At 40.2% G+C, this 24,080-nt stretch overlaps 1 protein-coding gene across 1 annotated transcript; it reads left to right on the top strand.

The window, feature by feature from the left end:
* The first annotated feature begins 623 nt into the window (after positions 1-623).
* Positions 624-23,771, top strand: EREG (epiregulin). Its single transcript, XM_075351375.1, has 5 exons — positions 624-870; positions 19,365-19,448; positions 19,624-19,744; positions 21,080-21,226; positions 23,073-23,771. Exons 1-5 carry the CDS (start codon positions 828-830, stop codon positions 23,137-23,139), a joined length of 462 nt encoding a protein of 153 aa, XP_075207490.1. The 5' UTR covers positions 624-827; the 3' UTR covers positions 23,140-23,771.
* Positions 23,772-24,080: the final 309 nt, after the last annotated feature.

The raw sequence follows: 24,080 nt of genomic DNA, 5'->3' as shown, positions 1-24,080 counted from the left end.
GATTTTTTAAAAGATCGGCTCCTTGAGAAGAATACCTTTTTATTAACATCAGACTTGTAACAGATTTTCAATTGCCCCATATACTATGTTTTTTAAGCAGCATCCTGAAAAGGATTGATAAGTCTATTTTTCCTAATATTATACCAAAATACAAGATCATAAGGCTGTGTTCATACTTAAGGGTTTTTTTGCTGAAGTTCAAAAACCACAAGTGTTAACAACTCCTAAATCTGAAAATGTTTCTTTAAGTAATGCCAGAGTTCCATGAAAGTATTTTTTGTTAAGAAGTTTGGGAATTTGAAGAGTTAATCAATTGATGTCATGGGTGAGCCCTTTACCTGGGTGTGGGAAGTGAAGGTAGCAACGACTGGATGAAAGAGAAATACTTTTTCTTCATTACTTCCTCTTTAACCACCAATCACACTAAAAATTTACTGCTCCCATTAAACACATGTGGGATCAGATGATTTACTTAGGCTTAAGAAACTAACTTCCGACAGGTGGGCTGAATGAAAAAAACCGAATGAGTGGGAAAAAAAATCTCCTCCCCCTGTCTTGTACGTCTGCAAAGGAAATTGAGCCAAGCCAGTTATCTAGCAGGGCTGGTTATATAAATGACGTGCTAGCTCAGAGGTCAGAGTAGAGCTGAAGAATTAAGAGTAGCATTCCATACAGAGAGGGAAACCTGTCTGAAGACTACGAGTCTTAGTCATTCCCCTGTAGGCAATACTTCATACCAAGGCTCTCCGAATCCTGCAAGTGCAATTCAAGTAGAGCCCACACTTGAAGATCAATAGATCGCCTATTTCTCACCAACAGCGACCAACATGAATTCTTGGAGAAGGATTTCTCATTCACTAGCTTTCTTTTGTGAGTATAAATTATTATTGTCTTCTTATGTATACTATTTCTGATATACTATAGAGAACTATACACCTATGCTTATCATAATTAACTATTACATAGAAGTTCAAATTCCATAGTCCATAAAATGCACCTTACTACGGGTCCTAGATGAAAGCTTCCTGCCTACCTACCCCCATTACTCAGTTTATCTATACAGTAAAAGCACATTTTGCCTAGACTAAATTAAATAAGCAGTTTTTAAGAAATATATACAGTAGTATTAAAAAAATTAAAATGTTCTTTCTTAAAAAAAAACTAAATTGAATCAAGTTTTAGTAGTTTGTAATATTTTATATTTTAAATGAGCAAAAAAATGCACTTTAATTATTTTTAAATACCATTTTCTGTTGGAATTTTTCAATTCAGTTTTCCTTAGGGTTATTGGTGCCAGAGGTGACTAGCAGCCATTCACCCATTATATCCTCATAGACAAAACATGCCGGTTCGGCCAAGTGAAGCATAAGGGCTGACAGCTGTCGCCCGAGCGGATTCCTTTCTGACAGCTCTACAATGTGCATGGCCACCTCTAATTTTGCAATACTGTACAATATTCCTCCTGTAATTCAATTACCTGTTTCGTAATAATGTCATCATTATCTGCTAATCCAGCAACAATGCTATGTATAGCAAGGTCACTGAAACTACTCAACGAGGATTGCTGGGTTTTTTGATTATGGGAAAACGTAGATGACTAGGCTTGGTGACAGCACTGACATATGAGCATGTAAACAGATTAATTATCCCTTGTAATATTTCACTCCCTGCTTTATTATGAGGCATCTTTAAGCTATCTTCTTCTTTTATTAAAGGGAACTCGTCAGTTTGGAAAAGCCATATATTGCATGGGCCTTGTATTATAGATCAGGTGAAGCTGAACAAAATGATTTGCTCATTTTGGGCTTACCAGTAAAGCGAGTGGTCCTCATGAGTGCTTGACGGCTGTCAGTCACTGATTAGAACCGCCTCTTTGACTGCTAAGGGAAAAATGAACAAGAATTGAAAATACACATTATACTGAGTCTTTTCATGCAAACCTGTATATCAATCTACTCAGCGTCTCCTTCTCTATATTGGAAGATCAGACTTGATTTTCAACGTTACAGGTTCTCTTTTACTATATGATACTATAATTACATGTATACACACACATGTATAGGACCGGTTCATTTTCTGGAGGGTGGGAAGTGAACAAATGGGGAAAGTCCATCCTGATGTCATCCAGTTCTGGCTTAAACCTGACTATTTATAGATCTTTGTATACTTCTGTATTGTGAAAGAAGTATATATGAATTGTCACTGAGGTCCATGTTTGAGTCTCAACTGAATGTCATCAGCACGGGCCTTCATATTTCCCCTGTGTTTTATAGCTTGCTTCCCATCCTCCACCCTTACCCATTGATATGAACTGGCTGTAGTGACAACATTGTGAACAATAATGGATGTAGATAATACAATTACCCTGGTTCTGCCTTTATTAAAATAAACTCAGTAAGGTCCTTCTTACAAAGGCCCATAATATGACCACAATTCATAGTCCATATAAAAGCCAGAATATCAAGAAATCATATGGTTCTACTAAATTGAACTTTAAACACCATAAAACCTTATGTTGATCTATGGTGATTTTGTTCAGTAGACCCATTTGAGATCTGTGGTTAAGGCCATAAGAAAGATCCAAAAATGCAACCCACTTTCCTATCTGAACTATTACTTAGGTTTGAGCTTAATAAGTCTGAATTATCCAAAATTCTCAAGGAATGAAAGCAGCAAAAGCATTGACCAATCTGTAGGTAGCTATAGGGCTTGCAATTGTAGCATTCCAACAGGGACACATCATTGTGGTGGCCCATAATCCATTTAGCCATTAAAGTATGATGCCAAAACAAATGTGAATGCAAAACTATGTATGCATGCATGATGGCGATTTAAAAGTGCATTGCATTCATGCTGCCTAATGTAGATTCATGATAATATCCAGTTATAATTGCATGGTAAGTCTTTGGTAATTAATTTAAAAAACTCATGAATATCTTTATCAATGAAGCTTAGGACAGTAACGACATCTCTCTGGCTGCAGGCAACATCCGTTCACCGCTGGTGATATCAGAGATGCGTCCACTGGCATGTGGAAGTTTTGCATACCCAAATATTACATACTGAACATGCATAGGTAGTTTAAAGACATTGGTAGTTTAAAGGTATCAATAACTTACAAAGACTTATCAAATGAGTTTTCCAATAAGCAAGAGTTTTCCATAAGGTCCCAAAGTTACCTGTTTGTGCAGAACAGAAGTGAGCATGTGCACACAATGCTCCTTCTACAGTCTACAGGAATGGGGGCACTACAGCCCCAAACATAAGTGACTTTAGATGCTCAGCAGCCAAATCACCAGTAATCATACATTTACGGTATTAACTACTGTGGACAGGTGATAAATAGTGATGGCTGAGTGTGCTCGTGCTACTTGTTACTCAATCGAGCATCAGGGTTTTCAAGCGAGACTCGACTATCGAGAGCAATGTAAGTTAATGGGAAGCTTGATCATTTTGAAACTCAGATGCTCGAGGCTCGATCGAGTAACAAGCTTTGGCTAGCAGACTTGCTTATCGGTAGTGATAACTGTTGTTTCTAAGACAACTTTAATATCCTAAAACAATTTGCAATAAACTCAGGAGTGAACAGCATTGGAGGGAATACACATTATATTACAGCTGAAGAAAATAGACGACTTGAACTGTAATGAATAGTTATTATATAAAATGTAACGACAATTAACAAAACTTTTGGTTTGTGCCCCCCCCCCCCCCCCATGACACACTTTCATGGTCTGAAACAACTTTGGTTATGTTCGAGATTTCATTCCCATGGTCATTAGTCCACAACAGATCCTACTTTCTTGAAACATTATTTGGCCTTTGCCTAATATCAATCAATATGGATGACCAGTCTTAGGTTGCTCCTATCTGCAGGTTTGAATAAGCACACAAATTTGTAGGTAACACTTCTATGTTGCAACAATGTTTTGCCTTCATGCATTGCTGCAAGCGGGCATGGCTGCTGGCTCATGTTGCAGGCACACAGTGGGCACAAACTGTATTTGTGACCACCTATGACACACTCTCATGGTCTCAAACAATGTTGGGCGTGTTCGAAATTTTCATTGCAGAGTCACCAGTCCACAAATGATCTTACTTTAAAAGGCCATTTCCAGAAACACTGTTTGGCCTTTGCCCGGTATTAATAAACATTTATGGCCAGTCTTAGGTTGCGAACATTGGAAGGGTTGAATAAGCACACAAATTTGTAGGTAACAGCTCAATGTTACCACAAACTCGTGCCTTCAATCATCGTCACAGGTGGGCTTGGCAACCCCAGCCTTGGGGTCCATTACAGACAATAGGCAATAAAATAATTACATTAAAACAATAATTTGCAAGATGATCAGTTCGTCAACGGTGGTTCAACCATCAACTTACACATCTTTATAAAGTATATGACCACCTTACGTTTTGGTGTTACGTGCCTTTATTGTGCTTTTATAGATTAGGAGACAATTCAGAAAATGCTTGTAATCTCACCTGCCTGGATTGTAGGTAGATATTTAGGAGTGCCCTGTTTATCTCACATTCCTCAGTATAATAAACTAGCAGAACTAGAGTGAATTTATCAGAAAGTGGATGGGAACTTGAGACCTCACCATAGGACATAGAGGACATAGCTTTTTTAAGTTCAGGTTATAATAGAGAAAACATGGGGAACATCTTCTTCATCCTCTAGTTCTACAATTCTCATTCTAGGAAGGTATTTGAAATGTTAACTGACTAAGAGTATGTGACAAGTTAACTTATCCCTCCCATTAACACAAAGGAAAAAGGTTAAATACAAAAATGTCTGAGATCCAGAATAAGCCAGATTTCAAAACCTGGCTACATTTTTGGACAGTGTTGTTCATAATTACAGGTTACAAAATACATTTCTAACCAAACCCATATTTAACATGAGCTACCGGAGTTTCTGTTTGGCTGGTGGCTTTTTTTTATTCAGAAATCTCAACAATTATCCATACAGATACTGAAACCTTATTTTGTGTATGTCTCAATTTGCATATCAGGAATACATTCAGTATGGTAGTTTCTGCTACATCATTCATACCTGAACAAGTATGCACATGAAGAGTGCTGCAAAGATAGTGATAGTGTGTGCCTGTAGATCAAAATGTATGAAATATATGATAAAGTAGAGCCTTATGGGGGGAATGAATTTCATTGGAGGTCACAAGGTTAGATTATTTTCAGAAACGTTTAAGTAGATGACCTTTGGTATAGACTGTGATCATTCAGCCGACAGCCATCTTTGTTGTCTCTCCCATTTAGAGAAGTGCTTGTTCAGCCCAGCGCTCTTCTGTTCTCTATGAGAAAGCCGCCGACAGATTTCTCTAATGGCGGTTCACCTCCTGAAGAACACAGCCATTGGCAGTTTGAAATTGGACATATCTAAACGACAGCTCCACCCAATAATCAATTTGCCACCCCTGCCCAAACACATAAATGTGTTGGCAAGCCCATTGATATTGGTGGGTGCAGACATCAGTAAATGTGTATGGCAGGCTTTAGCATTAGGACTTGGAACTTTTAGTTAATTTCAAAATGTTGCGTTAAGATAGGCAATCAGCCATGGTATGCAAAGTGCAGCGTGGGCATAATCAAAAATTATTAGAGCATCATTCCTGTTTAGCAAGCTACATAAGCACTGTCCAAGGTCAGTTTAATTGTCTTTTAGTTTATTATTAACCTGACACCTTACCTTTTCACTTCTGACGTTACTCATGGCAATGAAAGAATGTTGTTTCTTCACATTTCGAATACTATGTACATCACAGAAGTAACACAACCATAAACAGATCACAAAAGTACCCTATTAATTTATTATTTTGGATACATAATTAGATTACAGATCAGTAATATCCAGTTTTAGAATCCATTTTTAGAATAATTACACATTTCATGTCTGCTTCACCAACAGTTTCGAACAGTATAGAATACAGTTTTAAATTACACAAATTGGCCTCTGACCCTACGAGACACACAAACTACTTTCTCTTTCTCACAAACGTGCTAGGGCCAATTTAACATAAAAAAGGACTAAAATCATACAGAATATTGCACTGATACCCTATTCCTAAAAAAGGGTAACAAATGTTTGTTTTGTCCTGGATATGGGTTACTGCAAGTCTACGTTGAGAAGAATGAAAAATTTGCTGTATTGTAGATCTAGTGCATTACGGCCAGCTAACTTTATTACCCAGCAGAGCAAAGGCCATAAGAGTGAATGTGTCTGGAACTGCAGCTTAAGTGGTCATTCTCTGGTACTGCATCTAAGATCCCATTCATTTCTGCAGTGATTAATATATAATATGCCTCTTCATTTCAAAAATCTCCCTTATTATCTATCAAATAGACAGGTTTTTAAGGAGGTATCTCAGGACAGATGATAATATTATATCTGTAGGATAAGTCCAATCTGCATTGAACCAATACCAATACCAAAACCCAACTCCGAATAATAGTCCTATTATAGTCAGTAGCCCACAGGCTCATCTTTCTTCTGGAACTGACAATGGATTCAATTGGCAGGGATCACAGTGGATGCACCGTCACCGATCAGATACTGGTGGCACACTCTAGTGATCATATTTGAAAGTTAGTACATATAGGGATAAACCTCTTTAAAATGGAATGATAAAAGAAACTAATTATCATGAAAGTATAGCCAACTTAGTGTGTAGTTAGTCAATTATAGTAAAAACCTGAGAACATTCTGTCCTGTATCAACTCATTCTTAATGTAGTCTTATCATATTCCACTAATACAGTATATACATACATAATTGCCAGTTGCGGATGTAACCATATCCCACAATGCACTCCGGCACTGTCAGTTGCGCAGCCGCAGGTCGCGCCCACATCATAGCCGTGGTAACCAGTGACAACAGTGCAGGTGGAACCCAAATTGTGGGCTGAGTAGCACAATTCTGTTGCCAGTCTAACATTTTGCTACCCATACCACATCCAGGTATAATGAGGTGCTGGTGTTTTAAATTACACATTTGCAATGTCATGGAGCAGTAAGGAGGCGTGGCCAGGTATGTCCGCCCTTGCCTGACATCGCCATGTCTTGAGTGATGTTGTGGCGAGAGACGAGACATGGCGGCACTGACGAGAGAGAGAGAGAGCAAGAAAAAAAATACATACACATTATGTTTATTTACAATAAAAATACACACAGCCTTTAACACATTTAATTAGCCCCAAAAAAATATCCGTGGATAATCCAGAGCAGGCCATGATCTGCTACAATGTATGTAGATTATTAGCACATACGGTACTGTATATACATCACAGCTAGATACATAGATATATCATTTCTTAATATAATAAACATATATGATAGATATATAGACATATATAGATCGAGGAGACATTATAGATACAGATATACTTAGTTTACCCGTACATACATAAATAATATATTTACATCAATATACCTAATACATAGAAATAGAATATAATAACATTTCCATTTATTGTCTGTTACTGTTATGTAAGGCCAGGGTCAAATAGGGCACTATTGCGATGCTCACATGACACTCGGCTCGCGCTGGCAGCACAGCAGGAGTCGAGTGTCATGCGAGTGTCCCTGCGACTGCGGTCCGACTGTGCGAGCGGACCTGAGCTGCGGGGAGTGGGTCGGTGCTGCGGAGGGTCATGCCGCCCGGTGCTGCGGAGGGGGGATTTATCTCCCTCTCTCCTCTGTAGCTGGCTATTGCGATTCTCGCTCTGCACGCGCGGTACACCGGTGTACCGCGAGTGCAGTGCGATTTTTCTCTCGCCCCATTCACTTGAATGGGTGCGAGAGAAAAGAGTCTTGCATTACAGTCGCAGCATGCTGCGATTGTTTTCTCAGTCCGATTAGAGCTGAAAAAATAATCGCCCATGTGCGCTGACACACAGGATAGAATTGGTCCGAGTGGAATGCGATGTTTTATCGCACTCCACTCGCACCAATTTTCTCGCCGTGTGGCTTAGGTCTAAAAGTAAGAAACTTTGGCATTATTTTTGACATGTTAATAAATTGTATCCTCTCACTTCCTTTGTGTTTTTTGGTCCACTTTGGAAACAGACAATCACACATACATCAAACTGCACAAAACAATGTACCCCCTCTAATTATAGTCACAACAGCTTACAAGAGACCATATAGTGTAAACACACACACACAGCACACAGGGGAGACACCACATAGTGAACACAGTTCAAGAAACACAACACCAAATACCAATATACAGCATACAACAAGGAAGAGACAGTGCACAGGGGTGAAAGATGTCAAATGACGTAACACATACAATACACAAATGCAGAGGGATGACATACAACAGATATATTGGAAAACGCAAACAGTGTGACACATGTCCACTGCTCCTGTCAGCACCACTAAGCATAGACAGATGTTCACTTCACTGCACTCCCGATGCGATAGCATCAGGCCTATTTCTAGTATATATATATATATATATATATATATATATATATATATATATATATATATATATGTACATATACAGTGCCTACAAGTAGTATTCAACCCCCTGCAGATTTAGCAGGTTTACACATTCGGAATTACCTTGGCATTGTGACATTTGGACTGTAGATCAGCCTGGAAGTGTGAAATGCACTGCAGCAAAAAAGAATGTTATTTCTTTTTTTTTTTTTTTTTTAAATTGTGAAAAGTTTATTCAGAGGGTCATTTATTATTCAACCCCTCAAACCACAAGAATTCTGTTTGGTTCCCCTAAAGTATTAAGAAGTATTTCAGGCACAAAGAACAATGAGCTTCACATGTTTGGATTAATTATCTCTTTTTCCAGCCTTTTCTAACTACTTAAGACCCTCCACAAACTTGTGAACAGCACTCATACTTGGTCAACATGGGAAAGACAAAGGAGCATTCCAAGGCCATCAGAGACAAGATCGTGGAGGGTCACAAGGCTGGCAAGGGGTACAAAACCCTTTCTAAGGAGTTGGGCCTACCTGTCTCCACTGTTGGGAGCATCATCCGGAAGTGGAAGGCTTATGGAACTACTGTTAGCCTTCCACGGCCTGGACAGCCTTTGAAAGTTTCCACCCGTGCCGAGGCCAGGCTTGTCCGAAGAGTCAAGGCTAACCCAAGGACAACAAGGAAGGAGCTCCGGGAAGATCTCATGGCAGTGGGGACATTGGTTTCAGTCAATACCATAAGTAACGTACTCCACCGCAATGGTCTCCGTTCCAGACGAGCCCGTAAGGTACCTTTACTTTCAAAGCGTCATGTCAAGGCTCGTCTACAGTTTGCTCATGATCACTTGGAGGACTCTGAGACAGACTGGTTCAAGGTTCTCTGGTCTGATGAGACCAAGATCGAGATCTTTGATGCCAACCACACGTGACGTTTGGAGACTGGATGGCACTGCATACGACCCCAAGAATACCATCCCTACAGTCAAGCATGGTGGTGGCAGCATCATGCTGTGGGGCTGTTTCTCAGCCAAGGGGCCTGGCCATCTGGTCCGCATCCATGGGAAGATGGATAGCATGGCCTACCTGGAGATTTTGGCCAAGAACCTCCGCTCCTCCATCAAGGATCTTAAGATGGGTCGTCATTTCATCTTCCAACAAGACAACGACCCAAAGCACACAGCCAAGAAAACCAAGGCCTGGTTCAAGAGGGAAAAAATCAAGGTGTTGCAGTGGCCTAGTCAGTCTCCTGACCTTAACCCAATTGAAAACTTGTGGAAGGAGCTCAAGATTAAAGTCCACATGAGACACCCAAAGAACCTAGATAACTTGGAGAAGATCTGCATGGAGGAGTGGGCCAAGATAACTCCAGAGACCTGTGCCGGCCTGATCAGGTCTTATAAAAGACGATTATTAGCTGTAATTGCAAACAAGGGTTATTCCACAAAATATTAAACTTAGGGGTTGAATAATAATTGACCCACACTTTTATGTTGAAAATGTTTTAAAATTTAACTGAGCAACATAACTTGTTGGTTTGTAAGATTTATGCATCTGTTAATAAATCCTGCTCTTGTTTGAAGTTTGCAGGCTCTAACTTATATGCATCTTATCAAACCTGCTAAATCTGCAGGGGGTTGAATACTACTTGTAGGCACTGTATATATATATATATATATATATGCATGACTGCGCCATTCTACACATATGTGTGTATTCTGTATATTTTATTATAATGGTACATCGTACGAGGCTGTAGTCATAAAGTGTTCGTTTCCAACAACTAACGAGAACATTTCCACGTGCTTTTTGCAATGTCATCATCTGCATTTTGTGTATAGTGGGTCATCTACAATGGCAGACAGTGAGAATAGGCTATTTTAAGCTTTGTCTTATCAGTGCTTTGTTGCTGTGCTAATAACTATAATACTCTGCTATTGTAATCACATTCCACATAACCACATCAGTGTTTGTTGTACTTTTGTGAATGGCATTCCACTTAGAGAATAGTGTTCAGTAAGTGCTCTATTCTGTAATGCTGGGAAAGATGATGTAACTCAGTGCAGTAACTGTTGATTCACTCTGTCAGTCATCGATTGACTATAGACAACCTAGGGTATTTTCATGGCTGTTTTACTGTTGGCCACTTTCTTCATTTGGAGAACTGTTTCAATTTTAAAGATACAGAAGTTGATATTGATTTTTCCATTTAGAGGGTGCAGTTTATTATGTTAACCTCTGAGATTTAAAGGGAACCTTACGCTCAATTCATACTGCCAAAACCATGATCAGCATGAATCAAAACCATGCCAAAACGTTTTAAAAAAAAAAATGCCGGCTGGGGGTTCTTTAAACTATGTTATTTCTGAAACAATGGAGAAAAACATATCTGGCTGCAATCACAAAGACAGATTCTGATTCATGCTGTCAATGGTTTGAGCTCATCGACTGATAGGTCTTATGTGTAGAGTGCTGCAAGGTGGCAGTGGTGGGCGAGGATTGTTGCCAGATGCCCCGAAGTGCTACATGAAAGAGCTGGTCCTGGCTGGGTGTGTGGACTTGTGTCATGTTGGCTGTGAACCCATACAGGTCACATGTCACTGCTGACGTCACCTGGCAAGAACCGGATGATGACTCGTTTTCACAAGGAGACCACCAGTTAATTTTAACCCCATAATGACCACCAATACGCTTTAAATCAGCAGCCATTAAGGGGCCTTATTTGATACTACTGTTGTAAAATGGCAGTAAGGAATATGTGGATGTCTTCCACAGGTGAAAATCCTGCAGGTAATGTCTCTATATGTATTACTAATACTGCCAGGTGAACTGTGCAAAAATAAGAATTATTCTTGTAGTACTATTTGTTCATTTTACCTCTGAAAAATCGGAATAAGGCTAGGTTCACATTTATCCTATGCTCTCCACTTTGCACTTATACCTGGCTACTATGTAAATCCCAGAAACTGCGATTCAGGCAAAACCCCCCAACGTAACCACTGACTATAATGAGACAGATGGACTCACTTTGAATTCTGCCTCGTATCTGTTCTGGAGGTGCCCCATCATTTTAGACATCTCTTTAGTGTGCTAGTGTGGACGGCCATAGTTCGGTGAACGACTAAAAAGATTGATACCACCAGAACAGATGCAAAATGGAGTCTAAAGTGTCTTCAATTCATCTGACTCATTATAGTGAATGGTACTATAGGGGGTTTCGTCTGAATCGCATTTTTGGAGGATTTAAACGTAAACCCCAACGTAAGTACTCAGTGTAGAACACAATAATGTGATCCCAGCCTTATGCTGAAAGCAATAAAAAGATGTTATATACCCCAAAATGTTACAAAAAACCCTCTAACGTAAAATACCAGCCCCACTCAAGTCCTTCATTTGTCACTGAGAAAATAGGGGGCTCCCACATTATTGATGGAACAAAGGCTCTGGGAAAGTGATGGATTCTACCAATCAAATAAAATCCACTGAAATCTGTGATCCCAAATGCCCCCTTGCTTCTGAGCCGCCTATGTGCCTAAACCACAGTAAGCGGCCACATGTTTGGCATTATTGTAGTGGGGAGAGCCTAATTAACAATGTACAGAGTGTGTATCATTAGAAATACAATCTAGTGTTCTGGGAGCACAAGTTACCCCAATTTGACCCATAAAAATTATGATTGTTAAGAAACTTGGGAAAAAGACAGATCAGTAAATCATATAGTTTTATAACCAAGGTCTATTATCTCATATGATGCAACTTTTTACTGATATGAAGTTTACTTTGGGCAAAAACTGCTGTAAAGGTGTAGAAATCTGCAGTCATGTGATTTGACTCTCGGTCATATAGTATGCAGGAATACAGTGGACGGATGGAGGTGTGTGTTAAGTCATTTATTACGGCTATCTATTTCTCATTGTCGAAAGCTTCAAAGTGCTGACAACTCCACGCAGGTGAAGCAAAACAGGGCTGGGTGCAAACTTTGATCTCACTCATTACATGTAGTCCCGTGAGAACGCTGACATTGTACTTTGCTGACATGATAGTAGCAGAGGCTAAAACTGTTTTTTCTTAAGTTGTGTAATTAGAGAGTTACTAAACTTACATCATTCATTCTAGCTACTTTTTCATTTTAGTTATATGAACTACAATCTTACTAACACAATACCCTTCTATTTCATTAAAAGAATATGTATTTAATTAGCGTTTAATTCACTCTTTTATTTCTAACCTTCAAAAATATCGGAAAATTCATTGATAATATCAGGGGTGCCAACCTGCTTGCATACCCAGTCCCCTAAGTGGCAAACAATATTAATAATATCAGTAATACAAACCACATAAACCTCATCCTAACTTCTCATATAGTGACTGGTGTCATGACAGCTAACTGATCATACCTGTAATTTACTATACTATCCACATAATGAACATAGAAGAGCGACAACGTTATATAGGGTTTGATCACTACTTTGACATCCCCTTCTAAATTGCTGTATTCCATCATTTAAAATAAATAAAGAAGACAGAACCTGTTTGGGAGGTGAATATCTCAGTGATGTCAGTGACATTGTATAGCCATGTAAATGCTGCAGCCAATCTGTGATCGCTAATAGGCTGCAGCACTCACATCTCCACCAGACATCTTTTCCACCAGACAGTTCATCAGTTTCGTCCTAGGAAAATGTAACCATATAACATATTAGTGGTCGCTGCTGGGCTGCAGCACTCATGTGGCATAACCATAGCACATGTTCACCAGCATAGACAGCGCCAACATCACTGTAATGGCACTGATCCGAATGGCGAGTATCTGTTTTCCTTTTAGCTCCACTACTCGTTTTGATTTATTGTTTGTGACGTTTCAAATCTATGTCCCCTGCTCTGTCTCAAACTCACTTTCCGGCGCTTTCACCTTCTCCAGTCGGTTTCCAGCGATATGAGATATATCAGTAGCTCCAGTGTTTCATGGAGTGTGCATTAGGTCATAACTCAATACAACTTTATGAGAGTCTCATTCTAGCCTCATTCTGGCTTTCATAGATTTAAAATGAGCGCTTGTGAAGTAGCTTCTGACTTTCGGCCAGTCATACGTTACTGGCACAAGATGGCGTCACTGGACCAAAGGAATGCTCAAAAAGGTGAAGCTGCTGGAGGAAGAGTATAAGCCAGAGGGCTGGGGACTTAGATTTAAAGCCCCACTTCAATGGTGGAATGGCAATATAGCATTACGGCATTTAAGAAGGGGTTTTCCAACCCCATAACTTCATACTGTTGGTAATCGGATTAGATTTACCACATGACTCAAGTACTGTGTCATCATGCTGTCATGTTTAATTGGTTTCCCCATTTCCAGAACTAACATTTTATTTAAGAATGAGAAGGACTTAGCACTTCTTTGATGGTGAATTCATATTTTATTGTGAAGACGATCCAAATTAAATCAAATGATGTTTCAGTCTCTAAATAGACCTTCATCAGAAATGGACTGTTGGTTAAACCTTTTTCTCACGAGCAATCCTATTCTGATGAAGGGCTGATTAAAAATCAAAACGTAATTTGATTGATTTTTGGATTGTGTCCACAATAAAATATGAATTCTGCATCAAAGAAGTACCATATTCTTATTATTGTGGTAGAACCCTACTTGAGTAAGGTGCATCCTTCCTGTCTAAAATTCCTTTAAGTTAGTGATGAATTGTGGACAAATCAAAGCTAATGTTGCCATGAAGCATGCATGTGGAAACAATTGTGTACTTTGAAAAGTAAGATCAAAGTTAATATAGGCCATAGTAAACATATTATGTAGTTGGGAAACTCCCACACTACAACGTACATAAGGTCGGGTGAACACCATGTCTATGCTTTCTGCTCTGCAGGACTAATTGAACTGAACTAAATCTTGTTAAAAACTTTCGAGTTGAAAAGTATGGTCAAATGTGATTTTTAATACAGTATGTACAGTGATGTACACCAGCCAAAAACGATGAATGGAACTCGTATTGTGTAAAGAAGAAAGTAAACTTCTTATGATCCGACAATTACTGATAAAACTCTACTGCCCACAAGTATTCCATGTTAAAACACAGGACAGGTTACAGAAAGCATGCAAGGGAAACCTTAGCATTAAAGTTAATCCATGAACCAACTAAGTACTGATAAACATCTTACATTGTAACTATGGAGAGTGTGTTATTGGTTACAGAGCAGGAGCCAATGTTTGCTTTGGCCTACAGAGACTTGGACATTGATTCTTCAAAACATAAGCTGCACTTTACACTGTGATGTCTATGACTAGTCATCTTACTTGCACTGCAGCATTAAAGAGAAACTAACATCAGGTTTTTGAGTTAAATTTATATTTTTTAATATTTAGGGCAATTTTTTTTACATATCACAATCTTTATTTAAATATAAAAAAATCTTGCAATTTTCACATTGAGAATATAAAGCCAACTTATTTTCGCATTGACCACTGGGGCTTTTCTTTTAGACTCAGGAAACAATACATGTACATAGCTGTCACATTACCATTGTGATTTGTGGATCCTGTGCTATCAGTATAGAGGTGTCATTGTAATCTTGTCGTTAATAATAAGGAACCTTAAGGCCCCGTCACACTAAAGGTCCAGTCACACTAAGCAACTTACCAGCGATCCCAACAACGATAGGGATCGCTGGTAAGTTGCTAGGAGGTTGCTGGTGAGATGTCACACTGCGACGCTCCAGCGATCCCACCAGCAACCTGACCTGGCAGGGATCGCTGGAGCGTGGCTACACGATTTGCTGGTGAGCTCACCAGCAACCAGTGACCAGCCCCCAGCGCCGCGTGGAAGATGCTGCGCTTGGTAACTAAGGTAAATATCGGGTAACCAACCCGATATTTACCTTGGTTACCAGCGCACGGAGCTACACGTGCAGAGAGCAGGGAGCAGCGCACAATGCTTAGCGCTGGCTCCCTGCTCTCCTAGCTACAGCACACATTGGGTTAATTACCCGATGTGTCCTGCAGCTACATGTGCACAGATGAGGGAGCAGCGCACACTGCTTAGCGCTGGCTCCCTGCTCTCCTAGCTACAGCACACATCGGGTTAATTAACCCGATGTGTCCTGCAGCTACATGTGCACAGAGCAGGAGCCGGCACTGACAGTGAGAGCGGCGGAGGCTGGTAACAAAGGTAAATATCGGGTAACCAAGGACAGGGCTTCTTGGTTACCCGATGTTTACATTGGTTACCAGCCTCCGCAGAAGCCGGCTCCTGCTGCCTGCACATTTAGTTGTTGCTGTCTCGCTGTCACACACAGCGATCTGTGCTTCACAGCGGGACAGCAACAACTAAAAAATGGCCCAGGACATTCAGCAACAACCAACGACCTCACAGCAGGGGCCAGGTTGTTGCTGGATGTCACACACAGCAACATCGCTAGCAACGTCACAAAAGTTGTTCGTTAGCAGCGATGTTGGTACCGATGTTGCTTAGTGTGACGGGGCCTTAAGCAACATCGCTAGCAACATCGCTGCTAACGAACAACTTTTGTGACGTTGCTAGCGATGTTGCTGTGTGTGACATCCAGCAACAACCCAGCCCCTGCTGTGAGGTCGTTGGTTCTTGCTGAATGTCTTGGGCCATTTTTTAGTTGTTGCTGTCCCGCTGTGAAGCACAGATCGCTGTGTGTGACAGCGAGACAGCAACAACTAAATGTGCAGGCAGCAGGAGCCGGCTTCTGCGGAGGCTGGTAACCACAGTAAACATCGGGTAACCAAGAAGCCCTGTCCTTGGTTACCCGATATTTACCTTTGTTATCAGCCTCCGCCGCTCTCACTGTCAGTGCCGGCTCCTGCTCTGTGCACATGTAGCTGCAGGACACATCGGGTTAATTAACCCGATGTGTGCTGTAGCTAGGAGAGCAGGGAGCCAGCGCTAAGCATTGTGCGCTGCTCCCTGCTCTGTGTACATGTAGCTGGAGGACACATCGGGTTAATTAACCCGATGTGTGCTGTAACTAGGAGAGCAGGGAGCCAGCGCTAAGCATTGTGCGCTGCTCCCTGCTCTGTGCACATGTAGCTGCAGGACACATCGGGTTAATTAACCCGATGTGTGCTGTAACTAGGAGAGCAGGGAGCCAGCGCTCAGTGTGCGCTGCTCCCTGTTCTCTGCACGTGTAGCTCCGTGCGCTGGTAACCAAGGTAAATATCGGGTTGGTTACCCGATATTTACCTTAGTTACCAAGCGCAGCATCTTCCATGCGGCACTGGGGGCTAGTCACTGGTTGCTGGTGAGCTCACCAGCAACTCGTGTAGCGACGCTCCAGCGATCCCTGCCAGGTCAGGTTGCTGGTGGGATCGCTGGAGCGTCGCAGTGTGACATCTCACCAGCAACCTCCTAGCAACTTACCAGCGATCCCTATCGTTGTTGGGATCGCTGGTAAGTTGCTTAGTGTGACTGGACCTTTACTTAAAACTCAGCAAGGATAAGAAGATAGGAAGTTTGAGTCTTAAAAAGCCCCAGTGGCCAGTATGAAAATTGAAAGATTGCTATTTTTTTAAACAACTATAGTGATATGAGAAAAAAACATTGCCAAAATAATTTTTTAAATAACCCTATTTAAACAATATTCCAATTTATGATGATAGCTTCAAACTAGACTTATGTGAAGCAAATGGAGATAAGTAAAAAATAAAAAATATATATTCTTTGTACGGAATAAAGAAGAAGAAAAAGGGTTAAACCGTGCTGCCATGTGGGATAAGAAGATGATCACTTGAAGATAAAATTGTCATTTACTGTTCTACGTGTTTCGGTGTATTGAAACTCCTTCAGGACCAAAATTTTCTTCAGGCAAAATCACTGACGCACATGGGTTCCTAAAGGAGGAGTTTCAATTCTCCGAAATGCATGGAACAATAAATCACAATTTTATCTTCAAGTAATCATCTTCTTATCCCATATGGAATCACCGGTTAACCCTTTTCCTTCTTCCTCTCGTACACTGATCTACCTACAGGGTCTGCAGCAGCCATTGTGGTCTTGTTTCCTTGCCCTTATAGTAATTATGACCCACAAAACTACCCCGGTGAGAGTGTTGCCCTGTTATCATTTTGTTCTAGTATCGCCAGGATAAGACCCTATTTCCGCCTTTTTATCTTTTCCAGCAATTTTAAATATATATTCATGTTATTTTCAATATCAGCTAAATAGACCAAAAGATGACAAATATATAAATAAAGGAGACTCATGAATCTTCCCAGCGCAAAAAGTGTGAGCTGTGAGGATTTGTTGCATTTTTGAACCAGGATAGACTGCCACGTGATCACGAGTATGCAATATGCCAGAATCCGACTAGTCAGACGAGCTTCCCCCACACACTTGTATTCAGAGATGCCAGACACACTAGTCAGGTTCTGGCCAGGAACATGTATATCGCACAATTGTGGTCATGTGACCACCATTCCCCACTCAGAAACCGGCGAATCCTCGTAGCGCACAGTGTGTGCTCTGTTTGGATTCATAAGTATGCAGTCACATAGCGCCACTACAGACTTATCATTTTATACCGGACAACCCCTTTAACCTAACTTTTAAAAAAAATATACTCATATTCTGTATTGTCACACTGAGTGCTAAAGTCAGCAATAAAGACATTAGACATTGCTGGTTTTCAGGCAGATGCCCATTTAGAGTTTATACATACAAGATGTCTTCATTCCAAAGAATATGCAAGGAAATGGACTGAATCATGAAATTATGTCAGCAGTCCCTTCCGATATACATTTCTTCCAGTACAATCACAATCAATATTTCCTGGAACATAATTAAATATGTAAAACCAAAGAGTCCTTTAATACGCCCGGGGGCAGACAGATGTTTCAACAGAGGAAAATGGTAATTTGCATGCTAATAAGAAGTATGCCAAGACAAGCTTCCACTTGTGTATTTGCTTGTCTCATTTCTTTATTCATTTACCGGGAATCCTCTAACACCCTTCTTTCTAGAACACGCAGAGTTGTAGTTCTGTTTGTGTTTTTGGCTTGTTGGAAACCAGGAGGTTGAGGATGTGATAACTCCATGGCACTCCCACAGTATATCACTACCTATACGACAAGGGCAAATATTGGATTTGTTACACATCTAGGCTGACACCAAGCTTCTGACAGCAAAGTCAAATTTGCTTTGCAAATAACTACAGAGTGTTTGATGCCATGAGATCTGCAATTCAGTAATGGCATGCAGGTATATTGATGGGATTGAATCTTTCCTGACCTCTGAGTGCACTTTTCCACTGGTCTAAAAAGCATTCACTCTAAATTGGCAAGACATACGCGATTGGGTTTGACCTGTATCCAAAGTCATGTGAATGGGGTCACAATACAACATCAGACACAGCCATGTTGTCCATGACCCTGATGCATAATTTTCAAGTCACTTTCCATTTTTTACTTAAGATATTAGTTTTCGGTTTTGGCACAAAGTCAAAAATGGTCTTTTTTCTGTCTTGAATTATTAGTGTGACTTTCTGGCCCAAAATGTCACGTTCTACAAAACGGCACAAAAATTGTGCCAAAATACTGGCGCACTCATTTCGATTGCGGGGGGGGGGAGTGGGGTGTAATTCTGCCAAATTTTGTAAGAGGCATGATATCTGGAATAGCTAAACTCTGCTCACAAAACGGAAAACAAAACAAAAAAAATCAAGCACATAAAATAGGCTTAAAAAAGGTGCAAATAGTAAAATAAGTGCAAAAAAGGGCGAAAACGCACAACACTAGACACAAAACAGATGCAAAGGCAGCGATGAATGTTATTCTATAACATATTCTGCAAGACTCTAAAAGGTTAATTTGTGCTCCAATACGGTACCATTCTTTTATTTCTTATTTACTAATGTTTTTCTTCATCTCTTCCATAGGTCTGTACATTCTACAGATTGTGTGGTGTCAGAAGACAACTGCTCCTTCATGTAAACCTGGAGAGAACTGCACAACTACTCTAAGTAAGTCATTGGTTTCTCACAACAATATGTATACAAAGTAAAATAAAAATATCAGCTTTATAGTTTTACACACAGAAAAAAGTTTCTTCGATATTGTTCTTAGAAGAACAATGTATGAAATGTCAATTATTGTCTTCTTTAGTGTTCATCTTAATGTTTTTATATCTTCTTGTAGTGCCTACGACGGACAGTTCCAAAAAGGCAATGAGAATAGTAGAATGCGCAGAAGAAATAAGAAAATACTGTGTAAATGGTCAGTGCTTGTACCTGTTAGATGAGGACGAACACTACTGCAGGTAATTAACAAAAAATATATAATAAATTGATTAAAGCAAATCCAGTTATTTTTACAATGATTTAGTAAATGTGTATTCCTTTAAACATGATCTGTCACCATTCCTGACATCTTTTTTGGTAAATAATTGTATTCTTCCTGAAATAATTCTGTAGCATCTTTCTTGAGAACCTTGTATTATTTTGTTATTGCTCCTATAAATTAATGATTAAAGGGAATTGGTTAGCAGGTTATTGCTATGTAATTTATGTAATCTGAAAGCACTATAATGTACGGCAGAGAATACGATTGCTGGGATGTGTCACTTGCTCAACATCTTGCTGTAGTTTGAATACAATCAGTGTTTTATAAGGAGGAGATTATCATCATGCCACTCAGTCCAGTTAATCTGTGTAACCCCCGCCTCCACCACTGTTTGGCAGCTTACTGATAATACACAGTGAAAACAGGAAGCTGCAAGTCACGGGTGTGGGTGGGGTTATACAAAGCACATTCATAGCACTCCTACATCTACAGCAGAGAAAACAAGGATCGTATCAAAACTAAGTGACACATTGATGGAATCGTAAAGAAAAACAATTGTTGTTTCCAGGGGCTGCCGAATCCAAGGGAGACAAGGTAGCCAGAGGATTAGAAAAAAATGGACTTCATTTACAACGCTTTTTGGAGATATTCTAAAGGCCCCATCACACACAACGAGATCGCTAACAAGATCGCTGCTGAGTCACAGTTTCTGTGACGCAGCAACGATCTCGCCAGCGATCTCGTTATGTGTGACACCTACCAGCGATCAGGCCCCTGCTGTGAGATCTCTAGTCGTTGCAGGATGGTCCAGACCATTTTCTTCAAAGGTGATGTCCTGCTGGGCAGCATACATCGCTGTGTTTGACACTGTGTGACAGGGTCCCAATGACAGCAGAGATCGCTATACAGGTCGCTACTGCGACCTGTATCGTTACTGCGTCACTGGTAAGATCTGACTGTGTGACATCTCACCTGCGACCTCCCAGCGACTTACCTGCAATTCCTATCAGGTCATATCGTTGTCGGGATCGCTGGTAAGTCGTTGTGTGTGACTGGGCCTTAACGCCTTCAGGTACCTTTGCTGGAATCAGGCTCTCTCTTACATCATGTTGCGCTCAGATTCCATAGCAAAAACCTGGTGACAGATTCCCTTTAAATATATTTACCAAATACTTTGATGGAACGTGTCTTATTTCTGATAAATCCTAGAACTATTTATTTCTATCCTGTATCCTGGCAATGATGATGTAATAAATAATAGTACATTAATATATTTTTGCATCTGAACTAATAAATTCCCTTTGTTTCATAGGTGTGAAAGCGGTTATAGGGGTCTTCGCTGTGCAAACTCCGATATTGTGACATCACCAATGAATGAGCAATGTCTGGCACTCACTATCTTTTTAATAGCATCTCTGCTTCTTGCAATCGCACTGGTAGCGTTTTTTGCATATAAATGGTAAGATATGTTAATATTACATGACATTACTATTTCATTGGATAACAGACAAATAAGTTATTACAGCAACTTTGTATTTTGTTATTTTTAACATCATAAGGTTTTTTTTACCTTAAAGGGAACCTGTCACCAGGTTTTTCCCATATAGAGTAGGGCTAGTATTTAAAAGCCCTTATATACAGCATTCTAGAATGCTGTATATATGTCCCTAATCCACTCTGAAAGGCAGAAAAAGCCCTTTAAAGGGAACCTGTCACCAGATTTGGTCACTATAAGCTGGGCCACCAGCATTCTTCAATGTATGACGTAAAAATCACTTTTATAATACTAACCTAGTGGGCGGTCCGATCCGATAGGTGTCGCTGCTCTGCGGTCTGGTGCCTCCTCTCTGCTGCGATGGTCCTCCTTCTTCTGAGGCCCATGTGCATGATGCGTCCTACATCACCCACAAAAGCCTTGTGGTCCTGCGCAGGCGCACTTTGATCTACCATACTCAGGGCGCATGCACACTACAAAAGATGTATAATAAAAGATGGTTTTTACATTATACAGAGCAGCCTGGGCTCTTATATACAGTATTCAAGAATGCTGTATATAAGGGCTGCCTGGTAGTGGCCACAGCTTATAGTCACCAAATCTGGTGACAGGTTCCCTTTAAATATACTCATGTATGGGGTGCTCCGGTCCTATGGGCATCGCTGGTCTTCATCCGGCGCCTCCTCTCTGCTTACGATCGCCGTTCTACTTTCCCTGCTTCTTGTGGATGAAGCCTCCTACGTCATCCACCCAGTGTCCTTCATTGCACTCCTGCTGAGGTGCACTTTTCTCTACCCTGCTGAGGGCATATCAAAGTATTGTAATGCGCATGAACGTGGAGAGGACAATGAGCTACCGCGCATGCGCACTACAATACTCTGCTCTGCCCTCGGCAGGGCAGAAAGAAGTGCACCTGCACAGGAGCGCAATGGAAGACAGAAGAACATGAAAAAACAAAGGCAGTGACATTAACCCTGAATAATGTATGAAGCTTCGGAGATCCACTCAGTGCATTGCTTACATTCAGCTGCTGCCTGAGCACATTGGTGGGGTGCCGGGGTAGCGGGGAATCGGACTCCCACTAATTTCATATTGATTACTGAGGCTACTGATAAGTCTTCAATATGTTAGTCCAAGACAACACCTTTAAGGTATAACTGATAGTCGCTACCCTAACACTCATTTAAAGGGAACTTGTCAAGCGATTCATGCAGCCCAACATGAATCACAACCTGGCGGTACAATTGCAGCCAGGTATATTACTCTCTGAAACGCTGGAGTATTATACTTTGAAGATTTGGGATCATAATTAAAGAGGAGACTAGTTCAGTGCCACCCCAGGTATGCTGTTCCCAGCGATGTTGGATATGAGTGACAGGTCTGTCCCTATCTATACACCACGAAGACACCTGTCAATCACCTGCAGCGACGCTGTGAAAACCTAGTCTCATCTGTGCCTATGATCTCCAGCCAGAACTTCAAAACATATGTTATGTGAAACACCAGAGGGCTCCAGAGTGTGATATACCTGGCTGAAATTGTGCAACCAGCCTGCGATTCTTGCGGTCAGTGATTTGTGCTGCATGAACCACCTGACAGGTCCTCTTTCATTTGAACCACAGGGCACTGAAACAATGTCAGTTCAGAAAAACAAATATTGCCATACTTCCAATATAAAATGGAAAAAAATAGAGTGTAGTGTCTCTAAAAATCCCTTAGGAATTTGTTGACAGTTGCAGTACAACCTTTTACATAATTCCCCCAGATTTGTCCAGCTATGGATGCTGAACGTTTCTTCTTTTTTTTGCAGGTATGCACTCAAGAAGTCAAGCCAACCCAACCAGAAATACAAAGGAGTCAGTACACAGAGCAGATAGGAATTCTTGATTTCCACAAGGGTCGCAGAAAAATTTAAGCCTTTGCAGTGTTCGTGAAGGCCGTAATGGAAACATTCATTTTCAATTTTCATTATTTATATATTATGCACTGCAGGTCAACCATAAATGTGTTATTTAAAGGTAGTGTTAATATTGTACATATTTTTGTGAAAAAAAACCCTTTAAAGCGTATGTATTTTGTACGTAATACGATTTTGTATGTCACATTTTATAACAATATTTATGGACTTTTTATGTGTTGTATTTAAAAATTATGTTGTAAATGTTTTGTGTGGCTGCTGTTCAGATATTCCCATTATACTACCATTTCTTTGATTGTGCAGAAATATTGAAAAACCGTCTCTTAACCCCTTCCCATCATGGCTATTTTTCATCTTTTTTTTCTCTGTGATGTTTTTATCCCCATTTTTTAGGCGCTAGAAGTAGTCTTTTTTTGTTTTCTTTTACATTTTTCTGTTGATGTAGCCACATTACGGCTTGCTTTTTACAGGAAACGTTTTAATCTCACCACTTACCTTATCATATAATGTATTGAAAATTAGAAAAAAACATCTTTGCAGGATAGAATGAAAAAAATGTACATTTGCCTTTGTTGCTCAATTTTGCTTTTTCCAACATTCATTGTGCAAAAATAAATGACTGTAATTTGATTTTGTTGGTCAGTATTTATGGGGATAGCAAAATTATATAGTTTTTTTTAATGTTTTACTGCTTTAAAAAAAATAAATAAATAAGAACTTAAAAAAATAATTTGTGTTGTCAAGACCCAAAGACCCATAACTTTTTTTTTCGTCAATGGAGCTTGTCAAGTCTTGAATGTCCATGACAGCCCACTGACACTCATCAGTCATGCTGGGTAAAAAACAGCCCATTAGGTTAGTGCTCAGTGGTACCCATCAATCGTGCTGGAAAAAAAAAAG

Source organism: Anomaloglossus baeobatrachus, chromosome 1 (genome assembly GCF_048569485.1).
Source record: "Anomaloglossus baeobatrachus isolate aAnoBae1 chromosome 1, aAnoBae1.hap1, whole genome shotgun sequence".
In the NCBI taxonomy this organism is placed as follows: domain Eukaryota; kingdom Metazoa; phylum Chordata; class Amphibia; order Anura; family Aromobatidae; genus Anomaloglossus; species Anomaloglossus baeobatrachus.
The sequence above is the reverse complement of the archived record's forward strand: the minus strand, read 5'-3'. Positions and strand labels throughout refer to the sequence as shown.